We start from the raw sequence: 17,407 nt of genomic DNA, 5'->3' as shown, positions 1-17,407 counted from the left end.
AATCATTTTCAATTGAAATCTCGAAACTGCTTTAGAGCTCTCAAACTTCCTTACGGGCCACAAGAACATTGGACTCATCACTGTCACCAGTGAAAGGCCTCCCCTACATCGAGTCACTCATACCCTCAGTGGCAGGCTGTGGCCCTGATCACGTTTTTAGTGACAAAGACAACAAGAAAGAGCACAACATCTCTTAAAACACTGCAAAGATTTCTAAAATAAAACATATGCAAATATATATACCCCCCCCACACACACACATATCTATCTCCTGGTCCAACTGCATTAGGTCTTTCTCCTTTTTAGTGCCTCCACCATGTAATGGGTTCATGTGGATGACCCAGCGCTTAAATCCAGCATCTCAATGTGGCACTTGATTTTCCCATTTCAAGCATCTGTTACAAACGATGCTGCAAATTAAGCAAACTTGGGTTAAAGACCTCACAGATGGTAAAGAAAGAAGAAAGTAAATCATTAGGTATTGATAGTCTGATGTGTCACTGCTCTTAGGTCTTATTATGGTCATCTAGGGACTAAGTGAAAACCTTATCTTGAGGTCACTAGGAGCTTTGCCATTGACTTCAGTCAAGATAGGATTTTTCCCCCACTGTCTCCTAAAGGAGATTCAAAACCGCTGTCTTGACTTGTGGTGCTTATTATAAACCCATTAGCACATCTCAGGAGTAGCGAGTGTTAGTTGTACTGCTCTGGGCAACTATAATCTCCTCCTTTAAACGCTGTTTTTTTTTTTTTTCCTTCTCCCTTTCCCATCTTGGAATTGATGCACGTATTGCAGAGGACAGTTAAGACAGCAGCTGAGTACGTCCTGACTACACTACATAGAGGGGTAAAGGGATTAGTATAGAGGTTGCAAAGAGACTCATTTGAGTGTCTTATTAATTAATTGTTATTTATAATAAAGCCTCTTTCTTTAAGGTCTTTTAGGATCCATAGCTGCTTATTAATGCGACATAGATAAGGATTGCTCCTCAGTGGAAGAAAGGAAGTGAAATATTGGAAGCCATTCAACAAAAGCAACAGGCTGGGGAAAGGAACAGAGAAAGAATTCATCATTTGATAGCAAATGGAAAACTATGATCAGCTAAATACAGTTACTAGAGTTCATCCTGTGTACTTAAAAGTGCTAGGAGATCTCAGACTGATGTCTCTGAAGCATCCACCCAGAGCACAGTCCTTTCCACAGTCTGGAAGCTGATTCAGTGTTACATTAGTGTCTGTCTAGATCACAAAGGCATACCTTGAGGCCATGGAGAGCTACCAAAACTAGTCCTAGATTAGCTACCTTTGACTGTCAGTAAGAGAGAATTCCAAGAGAAAGATTCTCAATGTAGGCTCTTAAATTCAGCCCGGTGAATGCTCAGGTAGCTAGCCTGTACCAAAGAGCATGCTGCTACTAGTACTCATGTTGATTACCTTAAAACTAGCTCAAAGATGTCTGTATGCAACAGCAATTCTTCTCCTGCAGGACAATGAGGCATTGCCAGGGCAGCTGACTTTAAGCAGCAGCTTTGGGTATTTATAGCAGCCCTATGCGATGAGGACAGGTTTGGGCCTACTCCTAAAAAACATGACACTGTGGAGGACAAAATTCTCATCTTCATAACTTTACCCAGAATGCTCTTTCATCTTAAAGCTATTTGATAGTTGATGCTGTTGTTTGAAGTCTGTGAACAAACTGAAAGATCTGACGCATTCTTTTGAACACAGAGTTATTTCAGTGAGTTTAACAGGAGCATATACAGAACACGGTGGGAGGAAGAGCAGCATCAGTGTTTCAAGGGTCAGGGAGTTTCAGAGTTCACTGAAACAACAATGCTATCGTCATCTCTTAATAGACTTTTACATAGCCCAGTGTCACAGAGCCTCTTATTTTCACTACCTTTGTGGGGTAAGCACTAAGCAAGCAGAGGAATACACTTGCTGCTGTACTCCTCTGTAGCTGTTACTGCTGTTAGTAACATAGTTGAGAAAGTCCTATGATTTATAGGATGGCTTTATTTCCCATGGGTTTGATGCAAATCCCTTGTCAGCAGAAAGATTACAATATGTAATATACAAATGTCGAGTGAAGCTACATCATGGTAATCACAGGAGCTATGGCTCTGCTACAGCAGTGCTGGGATAGTCTGTAGAGATATGTGAGAATGCAGCTCATATATACAGAGTTCTAGGTTAGCTCCTGAAGTTTTAAGTAGAACAAATGATATGAGCCTACCTGGAATATTTTCTTAGCTTAACATGGTACAAAGGAGCAAATTTGACTCAGGTGAATTTCAAGAGAACTCTTCCTTATGCAAAAAAAACCACCAAAAAACAAACAAACAAAAAAATCAAAGTGATACTTATGAATTTTATCTGCTTTATGTAATGTTACAGCCCAGTCACTCCACTATCTTTACAACATCCCCTTATACCATGCTGTCTGAGAAGAGAGTTTCTTTCACTATTGAATGAGACCTCAGAGAAAGGACTCTACTGTCCTGGCACTGAAGGCCAAAGAGCAGGGGTCATGTGAAGACTTCCCTGAGGAAGAAACTAAGCAGTAATGTTACACACATGCTGTAGAGGATCTAGAAAAAGCAGACAAAGTTAAGTAGTGAGACAACAGCCATCTTCTCTTCACACTTCTAAACTCATGAGACCTATATTAGAATGAGGCTGGCACAGGGTAAGAGATTTACTCACTTTGTAGAGACCATGGCTGCAGCCACAGTACGTGCTCTCCATGGTGTAGCTCCTCAATATACCCATTTCCTGCCATGCCACCACCCTGGCCGTTGACTCCCGGGACTTCTCTACCAGGAAGCTGCAGCTGTTCATGACAAATGCAGGGGCCACTTTATCCAGGATTTTAGGAAGAGTCTATGAGAAAATATCAGCAATGAATGAGAAAATAAACTGAACAAATGTGCACGTATTTAAGTCATACACGCATCTAACAGAGAGACCTGGATTTTTTAATGTGCATGTCAAATCTATCTATTGTCACTGTTACTGAAAGAGCTCCAACCAGTGCCAAACGGAATTCATTACGTCCCTCCCATGCAAAATCCTCATGTTTAATATTCGTTTCATCCTCGGAGACTAAAATGCAAAACGTCCATTGCACTTGCTGCATCTCTTTCAAAAGGATTCATTTTCACATCCAACAGTCTTGGTTTGCTAAGTCATTTACAAGTTTTGTTTTCAAGCTGCTTCAACATTAACCTAAGCTTTTTGATTGTGCCGCCCAGAGGGGTGGGGTCATAGTTCAGTACCTGATGCTCTCATTCTCCCCTCTCCAGCTATGCTGTATCTCTCATCAAGCATCAGCAATTTAACATAGGATTCAGCTATAGGAGATGTTTTCCCTAATTGAGCCTAGTACACAGGGGAGAAAGGGGATGTGTAATCTCATAAGAGGTCACACACAGTTATATGGAAATGAAGCTTAACATTTAACTAACTTGCATTGAGAAACACAAAATATTCTCATACGGGTCCCAATAATAAATATTATAAAGTTTATTTTTGATTGTGAATCTCTAAATGAAGATCCAGGAAAAATTATGTTTTAACCTTGACTGATTTTGTTATTCAAGAAACCTTTCCAACAACAATCTATACATACACCTAGTACGATGCAGTATCAAATATTTTTGTAAATGCACAGTTAGTATTTATTCATTACAGAGCTAAATGTGTTACTTTACATTCTGAAAAAACATGTATTAGAAATATTAACATTAGGTATACACTATGTAGTAACTGAACCTTCATGCACACGTCTGCACATGTGCATGCATTTCAGTGCTGATATAACCAACCACAACATATGACAAAAGACCATCTGGTCCATCTAGAGAAGAGCAAGCAAAATGAAGACATTTATTATTTCTTTGATGACAGCTTCCTTAAACCTTTCAACTGAATGGAATGGTATAGAAGGCATTCCTGCTCAATGCTAATGACATTTACCCTTGAATTTCATTCAGTTTGGGCAGTGAAATCCAACCAGCTAATTTCACTTTCCAATACCAATCAGTTTCATTGACTGATTCTGAGCAATTGCAGTTCTGTTCTGTTGAGCTTTACTTCATAACGCTGTACAGGAATAGTTGGTTTCATCGAAATTGAAAGAAAAAAAAATGTATAATAGCAGCTTTTTCCTAAAACATGTTTGGCATGAATGATAAATCTATGGCCTAAATTATTTTGCAATATCCACTGCAATCAACTTAACCATACATACATTTGTAACAAAGCATAAATGACATTTCTCAGGATATCCTAGTTGAAGCAGTCAATGGACTCAACCAGCAAATATCTATTAGACGCATTTTTAGATGAAGAAACCAAGGCAGAGAAAACTACAGCAAAGTAAGAGATCCCATTTAAAATCTGAGACCAGCAAGAACCTAACTTGTAAGTCTAGATCCCCAATACGCTACTAAGAGTTACAGCAGTGCCTTTCCTGCAGACATACTGAAGAAGAGATCCTCCAGGGTTGACTGCTTCCTCTAAACTAAGCAGCCAGTCTTTCAGAATTGCCTTCAGAGTGCTATTTGCTACATGGGAATCAAAAAATACTATGCTTTCATGCAGCACTTCCAGGGTTTTCTGTATTTGGGTTGAACAGGAATTAACAAAAACCACAATAGAGCTGTATCACCCATTTATAATCCTCAGCACAACTATGAGATCCCAGTTAAAACTGGGTGAAGGTTCAGATAGTTTTAATTCTACCCTTATCTGAACCAACACACAGATTTTTGTAAATATGTATTATAAAGCACGATAATCAGATCCCTAATCCAATTTAGCTTTTTAAAACAATTGAAATCATATGCATAATCAATCTTTTACATTTAATTAAATAAAAATGCTGGCAGGTAACAGTAATGTCTCTGTACGCAAGACTCATTTGGGAGCATTAGCAAATCTGAATTTAATATTCTTTTCATTTTACCAGCATTCACTGGATTTCACACTAATGGTTCTTTCTTCTTTACTTATTTTTCTCATTAATTATCTTTCAATTGTATATTTTGAAAGGGAAAATACAACCCATTTAAAAAGATTCCTTTATGATAATGCAGCAATATAACTGTGTTGTTCTTCTTATCCACAGCCAGACTTAGCATGTAAAACAGCCAGAGAAGCTGCTTCCCTCAAACAGGACTCTGTCCATAAGCCTCCATTCACATTAGGAGAAAGTGGAATTAGGTTTCTTTACTAATGTCCCTGCAGAGATTGCTGCCCAAGAGGCCTGGAACGGCTAGCAAGAGGACAAACCTTGAAAAGCTAGATTTGTCACCAGAGGCCACCAAATATCAGATGGTAATAAAAGACTCTCACTACTGTGTACTGCCAAGGGCCAAAGTTGAGTCTATGGTCTAGGTGGCAAAGTCTGTGCGCCTAGCACCTAAATCATTGTGGGGTGGAGCAACAAATCATTCATGGAGGATAGATTAATCCCAGCTTACATAGAAGAGACGTTACAAGACAGGAGAGAAACCTGGGCAAATGATGCAGGGAAACAGGTCTGAGATGGGGTGGTTATTACTACTCCAGTTGCACAGATCTGTTCAACTGTGCATCCGTTTTCACCAGCCTAACAACCTGGGGAACCTAACCACTCTCCCATTTTGAGCCCAAGAGAAGTTTCTAACCACGAAGTACCTATTACAGCCCACTGCAGGGTATGCTCAGCCAGCCTTGGAGGCTTGCTCCTGGCTTCTTCATTGCAGATTCAAGATAGGCTCCAGATGCTGAAAGCAGCATTTCAATTCTGTTTGTGTACCAGCAGATCATCCTCAGCCTTTTCAAGCTCTCTGAATCCAAACACAGCAAAAGATGTCTGGACTATAAGCACTCTCCCCCCTGCTTTCTTTGCGAGACAGAGGGTTTGCCAGAGGGAGCCCTTGCGATGAACGCTGGAGCACTTTCCACTGGGAAAGTTTCAGTAGCTTATGGACAATGCCACAAGATGAACAAGGAAGACACGGTACCCTTACAGGAGAATAATTAGTATTTATTCTGAAGTGAACAATTACATAGAGGTATAAAGTGAAAAGACTTCTCAGCTTCTTTCAGTTTGGAAAGAAATTTAATGCCACACTTACAGTTCTACATGCTACTAAGTTTAAGGCCATAATTACAGTTCTGCAAAATTAACCTTTAAGACTGTAATTAGAGCTCACTGGATTTTTTTTTTTTAAACTCATTCTTCAGAAAATGCTCTTTTGTCAGAACTCAAGTTTTTTCATGGAAGTTTGTCATTTTAGACGAAAATATCTTCCAAAAAAATATGCAAAGAAAGAGAGTGGTAGAAATTCCAAAGAAAAAACCCTATCTGAGACAAGTAGAAGCAAACAGATTTTAATATCTGCTCTTTCTAATCTCCCCAAAATTTCTTCAGCTACCACACCACGCATGTACCGTGCAGCCAGCTTCACTACATTAGATCTGTTTCACACCACTTGAATTTTTTTGTTTTCAGTGGGGCCAGTAACTTTTTGTGATGAAGCAATTCAGCTGAGTAGGACAATGGCACATTAGCATTTTCTCCATCACTACTCACTTCATAGGGTGTAATAAGTGTGTAATTCTTATTTATTGTCCTATGGGGGAAGGATAAACGTATGCATATCTGAAGCTTACAAAACTCAAAAATATGGCTGTCCTATCAGCCAAACGATTGGGACACACAACTATGAGATAAACAGGGACTCATCTATTAGTCATATTCTTACTAATATCTGTTACATCAAGATATGAAACATGATTCAAAGCCCTCTGGAACTTTACTCCTTTGGACTGAGGCAAGCTTGCACCTATCTCCAGACTAAAACTGGCACGCATATGTATCTACCTAGCAATTGCAGAGATGAACAAAGCAGACCTACCCTGTAGCCAACATCTTCTGTGATAACTGCTGTGTCAACCATGCAGTCTGCCTGCCACAAGGTCTCCTTGATGCTGCAGCCATACAGAAACACGTTCTTTTTCTGGGAGTGGCCATGGTAGTCACAGAATACCTAGGGAGGAAAAGAGTCAAAATTTTCTTAGGAGGGGGGAAAAAAACCATATTCTTTAAAATAGGCACTATTAAATTATAGTGGGTGTTACTCTTTTTCAGATCTCCTCAGAGGAGCTCAGACACTGGGCCACGTCTATAGTTAGTGTCAAACTTTGTTAGCCAACTCTGTCTTGCTTTATCTATTCCATCCGACACAGGCTCAGGTGATCCAGAGCCAAGATTCATGCAGTTCTGTCTGCAGTAGAAATAAATGTCACCTGTGCAAGAACCCATGGTAACTCAGGAACCTAAGAGTTCACAGTAACTTATGATACAACAGAACAACTTGCCAGGCTCATTTTACTTCTAAACTTCAGCATCACCCTTATGAAATTTAGGGAGGGTACCTTCCCAAGCGATTAATCACCACTTGGGCTTCCTTAAATTCAAAATCTGTGCTATATAATTTACAAGAAAAATATAATCACACAATTGTGTAAAAATTTATTATATGCTGTCACATCTTTGTATGAACCCCTTGAAAGCCAAGCATAGAACATAACTTTATCTGCACGACAAATAATTTCATTCCATACGGCCTAATCTATTTGTCTGTCTAATCCATCCCTCTTGTGTGAGCTGTCATATAAGCTAGGCACAAGTCACATTCCCAGTTTTAGTGGAAGTTTTGATCATCTTTGTAGGCAGATATCAACTCTTATAAAAATGAAAGTTATGATTTAATGACCCAAGAGGTAAATATTGACCCAAGTCTTAAGGAATAATCAATCTCAGTGCCCTCCAAGATATAAAGTCAATATATACATTGCTGTAACATATATTCTCCATGTCTTTATCAGGAATATTCCAAAACCTGCCAATGAAAAGACAAGAATTACTGAGGAGAAGGAATTGGTTCATAAATCCAATATTCACCACTGATCAGAAAAGGAGCTTCAAGATCTCATTGACACAGTTTTCTGGGGAATATGTCAGAGACAAATAAAAGGACAGGTATAGAAAGGTAAGGAAGAATTTTGGATCGCTACGTAGAGACATGTACGTAGGAGAACAATATGCAGTCTTACATAAATACAGATACAGGAGGGGAAAGAGAGTAGATGAATACTTCCATCAACTAATGGGGCAAGATTTACCTCAGTATATTTACTGATTATATAGTAACTAGGTCTAGCTGTGGACAGTCAGGGAGTTATTTGGGAACTGAGCATTTAACCTCTTTCAACAACTTTGACAAGCTCCAGCTTGACATACAGGAGAAGCTAAGACAAACATGCATGAGGAACCATCTTACTGTTCCTAATTAGCTGATATTTACACGTCTCAAAGACGGACCTCACATTGGTTATCTGTAAGCTTGTATTCTGCTCATTCTTTTGGTTTCTGACTCTTATCCTTCCTTCCTGCACCACCACTCAATTTTAGCTCTTTGCAGGGCTCTGGGGCCGTACAGTCCTGCCCCTGTAGCAGTGCATGTTCCCCACCTGGAGCAGGGGAACAGCAACCTACCCAGCAACAAGCATTCCTGTATTACTTATACCCTTGCAATCTGATAAAGGGGGCAAGGAGCAGACGAATAGGATAGTTTGAGAGCTGCTAATCACTGCAAACCCACAATCAGCCTCATTTTCAGCATTTCAAGTCAGCTTTGCACAAACCCCAAAGACTCAGTCTCCTCAGGTTGTGTGCATATTTTAGAGAGCTTATGTAGGCCCTGCATTGTGAAGTAACTCCATCTGAAGCATGTGCAATTACTCTGTAATGGCCCCTTCCAAACAGCTGCATTTAATGGTTCTTCTAATGACACAGGCATTTCTCTCCAGCTAGTGTTTCATTTAAGCTATCAGTGATACATAGCCATAGTTTAGGTTAAGCACAGGAACCACGTGGAATTTATTCCTATGAATATCAAAAAGGATTTTATAGTTTCAGTCTTATTTCAAGGAAGAGCTCACAGCTCAATTAGGTATCAATTCCTTGCCAATTTACAATATTATCAACATGCAAAAGGCACATTATCTAAAACATTACTTCATGTATTAGAAGCCACACAGGGATGATCAGCTAGTCAGGTAACGGGGATGCCTGATCAGTAGTAGGTCTGCAATTCTGCATCTCAAGAAGCCTGCAGACGAGTCCTGAATAACAGGCCTGGAAGGAGCATTGCTGGATGACACAGTCACAGCCTTTTGCCTTGGCAAAGGTTTATCATCAAATCTGGGTTCTGTAATACTGCTGCTGTTTCACACTAAAGGATCCTTCCCTGTCTGGTAGTTGCTAACTTCTACAGCAGAAGAATTACTGCTACTGGAAATATCGCCGTTTCATTTGCAAGTTGCATAGAGCAACATTTTGATCACATTTGCTGGATGCTGCAGTCACTCCCAATGTTTATGACCAGCTGTTCTTTATAACACGCTCTTCTGCTTTATTTTTACATTACAGAGTAGCTTATGCTTCACCAAACAAGACTAAGCAATACTTTGTAGCCTGAGAGCCCAGTAAGTAAGTCTTCCTGGGACACCTCCAGGCAAACATTAAGCAAACTTAGGACTTACCAGTCCTTTTTCTCCAGCCTGTCCCCTCTGTGTAGCTGCTACACTAATATATACAAAACAGCCAGACTCTTAGCTTTGCACCACCAGGATATGACTCAAGGCATACATGCAAATTTTTATCTATTTTAAATTATTTGCCAGAACAGATTACTGTAAAGGTAAGGGCTGTTTTCTAACTCAAAAACAATCTTCCTCCTGACTCACAGAACCAGCCACCTTTCAAAGTAACGAAAAAGGAAAATACAAGACGGTAAGCAAGTAATTCTGTTGGAAAACAGATCACTTTGAATTTTTTTTTTTTTCCATAAAATCTCCATTTTTCCTTAGCATTGCTGTGAGAGGAATCTGAATCACTTAGAGTTTTAAGGTAGACATATTTAGATTTTTCTATTCACAATGAGCTTTCCAAATATGACTGAAGGCTTTCAGACATTTAAAAATAAATAAATCACTATGCCTTGCAGACAGACCTGCTGGAAGACACGTATCGTTGCTCCTTGCAGTCAAAAGGAGATGCCATAGAGGGCCACAATGCCACCAGCCCCTTGTTTTACTAGGGTTTATAAAAGTTGATGACAGAACTGGAAACAAACATTTAGCAGGCTATTTTCAATGGGAGTAGTTACCAATTAAAATGGCTTTGGTTTAAAAGGCTGTTAATTTTTAAAAGTACTTTCCTTTTCTCCTTCAAGCAGTCTTCTTTGCTTTGAAGAAATTGGTTGTTCATCCCTAGGATAAATGAAACTAGCCAAATGATTTCTATGAAATGAGTTATCAGTGAACCTGGTTCCATGGGATCTTGAGAAAAGAAAAAGAAAAAAGAAAAAAAAGAAACCCATCTTACTTTTGGAGTAGGGAAAAGACATTTTTGAGTGTGCGTAAACTAAAATCAATGTACTCTTTAAAGGCAAAGAAAAATTAGTTTATCAGCAGTCTGTCATATAGCCTGCAAGCAAGAGAAAAGATAGGATCAATAATCTCCCTTCATTCAGCAATGATGAAAACTTGCACTGGATGGGTATATTTTCAAATTTAGGCACCTGGATATGACAGGGATGACTGTGAATTAGGAAAGGACAGATAATAATAGAGTAAGAAAAGAGTGATCCCACATGGCTCCAAACCATAGGAAAAGGTTGGTGAGTAAACTCATAACTGCATGTCCACCTAGGACCAGACTTCCTTGAGATCTCCATGCTGCAGAGTTGAACTTCAGGGCTCTTGTCTTGACCAAAAACCACATTTCCACAAAAATTCACTTATAGAAGCTCACAGATCTTTTCACCTTGACTGGAGTTTTTCTTATCAAGATCAGAGGGAACTGCAAATCTTTACAAAGTTCCTGCTGATACGACTGTCTTCGTAGCTATCGGCACCCAGTCTGCCAATTGTTGCATCTACATCTTTAGTCACATTTGAACCTACCTGTGCTATCCCTGTCAAGGTCTCAGACCCATCTTTCCTTTCTGCTAGGCAACACTGTGCAGATGGCAATAGTCCCAGCCCTACCCCAGCTGCCACTTTGAGATGAGAAACATCTCATGAAATTTGTGGTACCCACAGAAACGGGCATTTTCACTCCCTCACCAGAGGAGCATGGAAGTTCAGCCCCTTTGAGGGCTAGCTCCAGTGTCATTGTCATTGCACAGGTTGTTCCAACATGGGCTTTTGCATAGCCCATGCAGATAAAATCTTTGTGAAATTTCTCACATCATTGCAATGAAGATAGCAATAACTTGCTCATAATATTTAGCTTAGTTGGAGTACTCTGAGGATATTAAAGAGCTTTAAAGAATACATTTTCTCATTTATATTCCAGGTGGGCAGACTCTGAAATTCATTGATGTTGGTTGGAAGATTCAGTAAGTAATAGAATATTCAAGACTTCCAAAACACTTCAGTAAAGATGAAAGCATTACCACACAGGATGCTTTCCTAATCCATTCTAGCTCGAAAACAAGGTTGTTCAGACAAGCGCAATAAGCAATCCATACACAGTTTCTTACAAAGATATTAGAAGAGACTCACCAGAGGAGCCCGGCCAATGCTGCGCAGGTAGTACAGAAGACCTTTGGCGTGGTAAATGGTTGGATGGAGCTGGGAACTAGGAGTCAACCACTGTCTATTCAGGTCGTCCCCACTCAAGGAACAACGATGGCTGAAACCACAAAGCAACGTATCACAAACTACCAAAATAGAGCTAATTTCAGAAAGTTACTGGTTCTGGCTTGTCTTGGCACTAGGACAGGGGGTGCCTTCTAGTATATAAATATTAAAGTTTTGAATTGGGCTGGAATAAACAAACAGTCCTTGGTTTGTTTTAGAGGTGCTTAGAGTATATTAATTTCATCATTTCCTTTCTCTCTGTTTCACATAGTTGCAGTCCTGAAAGAGAATGCAGTTTTCCTTTATTCAAGTACAAAAAAATAAGTAGACAACTTGCAAACAAGATGTCAAAATGTTCTGTGTGATCTATGAAATTCACCCAGATTACATAGAGCAGAGGCTTCTCAAAACCTCCACAGCAAATCTCCAATACCTACTCATTGAGATTGAAGATATGTGCTTGAATCGCTTAGACCAGTCTGAAATATGTATGTACTTAAATGAGATATCCAGCTTATCTCATTTAAGCTTCTCAGCTGCATTTCTCATGAATGATCTAAAGCATGTGTCAAGAAAATCTTGATATATGCTACGTCATTAGGTAGAACAGTTGTCTAGCTTCACTTCAAAGGCTGAATAAAAACCTAAATGAAAAACTTTCTCAGTGCAAATCTGGGGTTCTTTCTTAATTGGCTTGAACACAACGTTTATGAATCAGTGACCAGTGGAAGATATTTGACTGCATGGACTACATCATTGTGTAACTTTGCAAAATCTGACTGATCTCCCTCATTAGCGAATTTGTGTAGTTCAGAACCTCCTCACACTCTTCAAAGGACTTGATATAATTTGATCTGGAATTTGCAAATTGCGGTACGCTAATAAGATTGAGGAATAAAACCTGTATTGTATCTGAGATTGCAATAGGTCCATCTCCATATTATCCAGTTCAACACTAGCATGCTTATAGTGGCACAAAATAAAACCTATCCTAAGCACTCAGTGAATTTCTAGCTACAGACCCAACCTTGCTGTTCTAAACCTTCTGGTAACAGAAAAATTTAAGAAATGCACATGTGCGGATGAGGTCTGGTATTGTACAGGCAGACTTGCATGGCGGCTAGGGTGTGCCACATGGATAGTCTTCTCAAAGAAAGAGTGTCCTTATGTGTGAATGCTTTGAAAAAGAACAGAAACAATGGATATACAGGGAAGAAAAATGAGAGGAAACAAATAACAACAGTAACTAAAAATGTTTATACATTTTTTTTTTTAAATGTAGAAAAACAAGGCTCTGATGCCATCTTGGGGTTTCTGACAACATCACAAGATCCATTCTTGTTTTACTCTAGATTCACTATCATTGTCACCTGAATCCCTGTCTTCCTTCATAATCCACAGTTCCCACGTTACTCATTTTGCAGATTGGAAAATACTAGCAATAGCTAACACATGGGAAGTCAACAAACGCTGATGCAATCCCTCTGCTGAAAAAAATTTATAGGAAAACATGGTGATTTCCATTATGTTTCTTAATGGCTTTTCAGGTAAACTTACCTGTAGGCTCACCTCTCCTGATCTTCTGGACAACAGCTGCTCACCTGAGATTAGCAGCTGTATTTCTGCCAAGTATTTATGTACATACATGGTTTCCTTTAATAGGTATAACTACATAAAGAGTCATTTGAACTGCATCTTTTCCCAATGTAATTAGTAAAAGCTAAGAACCAAACACTGACATAAGCGTGTGATGCCTTCCTGCATCACACTTATATCCAGGAGCTTAGATAACTGGAAAATAACAACAGAATTTGCATCCTACAGGAAAGGATGATAGTTGGACTTTTATTCTCATACTACAACTTAATCTCAACATAACACAATTTTTTGTGCTTTTTAAAGTTATTTCAGAACTACAGAAATATTTTCTTTCAGTATTTTCATTGTTTACAAATAAAACATTATTTTCCTTTCCAGTTTGGATTTACATTAACTTTTATCTACCCAAACCATCTGCATGTCTCCCTCTGCTAAAACGCCTTAGTACACACTGGGAGAGTCCACATACAGCCAGACATGCAGAGAAGTAGAAATGTGACACAACTGAAGTACTACTTCCAAAAAGCTTAAGTAAATATACAGAGGAATGTCAAACCACCTCCAGACTTTCTATTTCAATATTTCTTAGATCAAACTAAAAATTCCTTTGCAAGACCATATTCCTTTAGAACATCTAGTAAAAAAAAAAAAAAAGCTGAGAGAAAAAAAGTTTGGTTTTATCCCTTCAACAACTAACATCCCTGCTCATTTAAACCACCTTTAAGTATTAGCCCTCTGCCTGACAGCTTATATCTACAACTCTTAAGGAGATGCAGAACTTTAATTATGAGATGTTGACTCTTCCTATTGCAGTTCCCATCAAATCTTACTGTTAAAGTATGTTTACTTTTGTAGATACCAGTTCCCTGCCAGTGCTGTTCCCTGGTTCTTTCCTTCCTTCTCACCCTCTCCCTTTCCCAACAGCAATGACATCCATGGATAATTGTTTTGCCTGTTACGCTCTGCAGCCAAGGCAAAAAGTAAAATATTAAGCTGATCTCAAGTGCTGATAGCACATAAAGGGACTGGGAAACCAAGACTGGCTTTGCACATTTCACAGGATTTAATGAAATTTACTTTTCAAATCAAAGGCATTTTTTACAATAAAGATTCAAGCTATTATATTTACTTTAAATGCTTTATGCATCTTTTCTCCTTAGCAACATCAGTGAGACTACCTGCCACTCTGGGTGGGACTAGTAGCAGCTTAAAGGACAATGAAAACATTTGCCTCAAAAAATTTCAATAAGCAAAGAAAACCCTACTTCTGTGTCTCTGTATAGAATCTCTATAATTCAGCTATTTGTTACATATCTTCAACCCAGATGCATTACCCATACGCAAACCATAATTAAACTGCATTTTTCTTGTTCGCAAACCTAATATTTTGGATTAGGCTTTTGTTATAGCACTGCCTCTTCTACTTTTGAACAGCCAGGAAATTCTTTGATGGGGATCAGCCTATTGGATAGCTATTAGCTGCCCCTTGGGCAGCACATGGCTACCAAGCAGAGCTCTGGGAAAGGAGGCTCTTTCTCCCTTTGTTCTGTGTGAGAACTGAAATGGTTCCATTAAACACTCAGCCACAGGCTTTCAGTGACATGATCCATTAACACCAGTGTAGAAAGGATCACCTCTCCAGTTTAATAATAGCCTGTGCAAATATCACATGGTTTTCCTACCAGATAAAGGAAAAACAAAACAAAACAATCTGACTTTTGACCTTCTCCAGTAGACCATAAAGCTGTTCTATTTCTGGAGGTATCTCTAGAATGACTCAATAGAAGCTATGGAGCTGGTAGAAGAAAAGACCCTCTGGTCCTTACCAACTAGACTTTTCTAAAAGGACACAGGAATACTCCCACAATGATATGTGATAAGGTGTTCATCAGCCACAAATGCCCAAGAAAAGGAACGCTTGGGCTGCCTGTCCTTCAGATGCTCTGCCATAGTGCCTCATAGTCCAGTACCCTGAAGCATTCAAGCCATCCAGCCCCTAGAGAAAGGATCTTATGGAACACGTATAACTCTCAAACATTGAATGACTGGTTTTGAGCAGAGCAAACCTATCGTTACGCGAATTTACTCATGACAGCTGGTGTCAGATATCACCATCATATGCCATGAAGGATGCTTCTATTTGAATACAAGCCCCAACTCCAAAGATGCATAAGTGCAGGCAGTCACCCCAAACTGCACAAAACTACTCTTTGAGAAGTAGATCACTGGCTTCTGAAGCTGATACAACCACAGAAAGAAATATTAGGTTGAGAATCCCCTTCTCAGTAGGCAGATATACCTTTAAGAGAAACATTGGACCCTTGTTCTGAAGACAAGGGCACCACATAGGGAGTTGATGGGAAAGAGCTTAAGTAGCTAAAGTAGTACTGCTTGTTCAGTTTAAGCTAGGATTAGATTTTAAATTTCTTTGAGCTTGCAATATTTTGCTTTTCGTCCTGTACCTCAAAAACTGACTTTAAGCTTTACTAAAGATGTCTTCTTTATTGTTTTACTAATAAACCTGCCTGGTTTTGAGAACAAGGCAAATTTTGAGTATTACTCAAACAAAATCATGTAAGCAAACAGCAGCCTCAAGCAACATGAGAAATTAGATCCCATGACACTTCAAAAGGACATAGAAGCTGAATTTTTTGGGGAGGAAAAGTAGTATACTTAAGGGACTTAGGACTTTCTCTGAAATATATTTGGGCACCATGTCCAGTTTTCCTGTAACTGCATGCATGCTAAGTTCATGGTCCAACACAAAAACACAAATTGTTGTACACACCCTGACACAAGGTTTCTTCCACAGTGGCAAGGTTTCCTCCACAGCAGAAGAAATACTGAGCACCTCAGCTTCTAATTGCAATAAATTCTGCATGAATCACATGTATGGACAGGGAGGCACTACCTGGCCCTAACCCAAGGTTGGTCAAAGGAACCTTTTAGCTGATTGCAGTAAGCTGGATTGGGGTCATATACAGATGCAAAAGTGGGAGGGAAGAGAGATAAATATCTACATACAAAGGAAGAAACAAAACTAAACAAAAGGGGAGATGCAGAGTAAAAAGGCTGCAAAACAAACACAGCATGAAGGATTAGACAAGAAAGAAAGCAAGAAATGGAGAGAGAAAGAGAAAGGAAAGTCACTTTTTAAAGAAAAGCTGTTGCTATGTTTGGAAGATAAAATGATTCAAAATCTCCTGTCCATTACAGATAAATGGAAAGACAGGGCCCATCATATCGAATGCATGATGTCAAGATTGACAATAACAGCACCTGGGGCACAGCGAACTATAAAATCTAAAGGGCTGCATTGTGTTTGATATGTAGAAAGCAGCATCACCATTCACTGTACATCTTAATAGAAGGCAGCAGTGCTACTGTAGGAGAAGAATATCTGTAAAGGGAAGTAGGTGCAAGCAAACATCAGGATGCCATTGAGCAGCACGGGGCAGCCTCAACAGACACAATATGCCAGACATTTATAAATAATTACCGCCAAGGAAGGAAGGAAGGAAGAAAGAATATCTGTATTAATGCATTTTGGTCATTCCATTCAGAAAGCTCAGAGGAACCCTGGAAAAAAAAACAAAACAAAAAACAAACAAAAAACCCCCACAAACCACTTGATTTCGGAGTCTGAATTTCAGAGAGATAGACTGATTTCAGGAAGCCACAGTACCAGCAAACCTTTTCCTCATAATTTTAAGGTAGGTCTCAGAAATACAGCCAAAGCCAGAGAAAATGGTTATCAGAGCTGCTTAAGCCCCATGCAGTAAGACCAACATGACTACATCTACCACATGCCCCTTCCACAGGGATGCTCATCCCATGCCATTAGGGCAGCACATTATGGTATTGCCTTGTGATGCCAATGCTTATTCCAAGAACAGAATATCCCCATGGCAGCATAACCTCGGGTAAATATTGGCTGCTTTCTGTTGAGAGCAACCCAATAAAACAGTGTTTATGTGATACAGAACAGTCTGTGGTTTTGAAACATTCAGATATTTTTCAGAAGCTGAAGAATGAAAATAAGCTAGCCTTCCACCCTCTGAACACAAGAGAAAGAACAAAGTGTTGAGGACCCCCCTTTGTA

The 17,407-nt window shown here is 39.3% G+C and overlaps 1 protein-coding gene across 1 annotated transcript in view; it reads right to left on the bottom strand.

The window, feature by feature from the left end:
- Positions 1 to 17,407, bottom strand: part of AGBL1 (AGBL carboxypeptidase 1) — a 297,138-nt gene that overhangs the window by 131,515 nt on the left and 148,216 nt on the right. Inside the window, exons 19-21 of the mRNA XM_068958765.1 lie at positions 11,629 to 11,758; positions 6,909 to 7,040; positions 2,707 to 2,883 (exon numbers count right to left, since the gene is read on the bottom strand). Coding sequence (XP_068814866.1) covers positions 2,707 to 2,883; positions 6,909 to 7,040; positions 11,629 to 11,758 — 439 coding nt within the window. The remainder of the gene's footprint in view (positions 1 to 2,706; positions 2,884 to 6,908; positions 7,041 to 11,628; positions 11,759 to 17,407) is intronic.

Source organism: Struthio camelus, chromosome 12 (genome assembly GCF_040807025.1).
Source record: "Struthio camelus isolate bStrCam1 chromosome 12, bStrCam1.hap1, whole genome shotgun sequence".
In the NCBI taxonomy this organism is placed as follows: Eukaryota; Metazoa; Chordata; class Aves; order Struthioniformes; family Struthionidae; genus Struthio; species Struthio camelus.
Note: the sequence above shows the minus strand (reverse complement) of the source record. Positions and strands in the feature narration are given on the sequence as shown.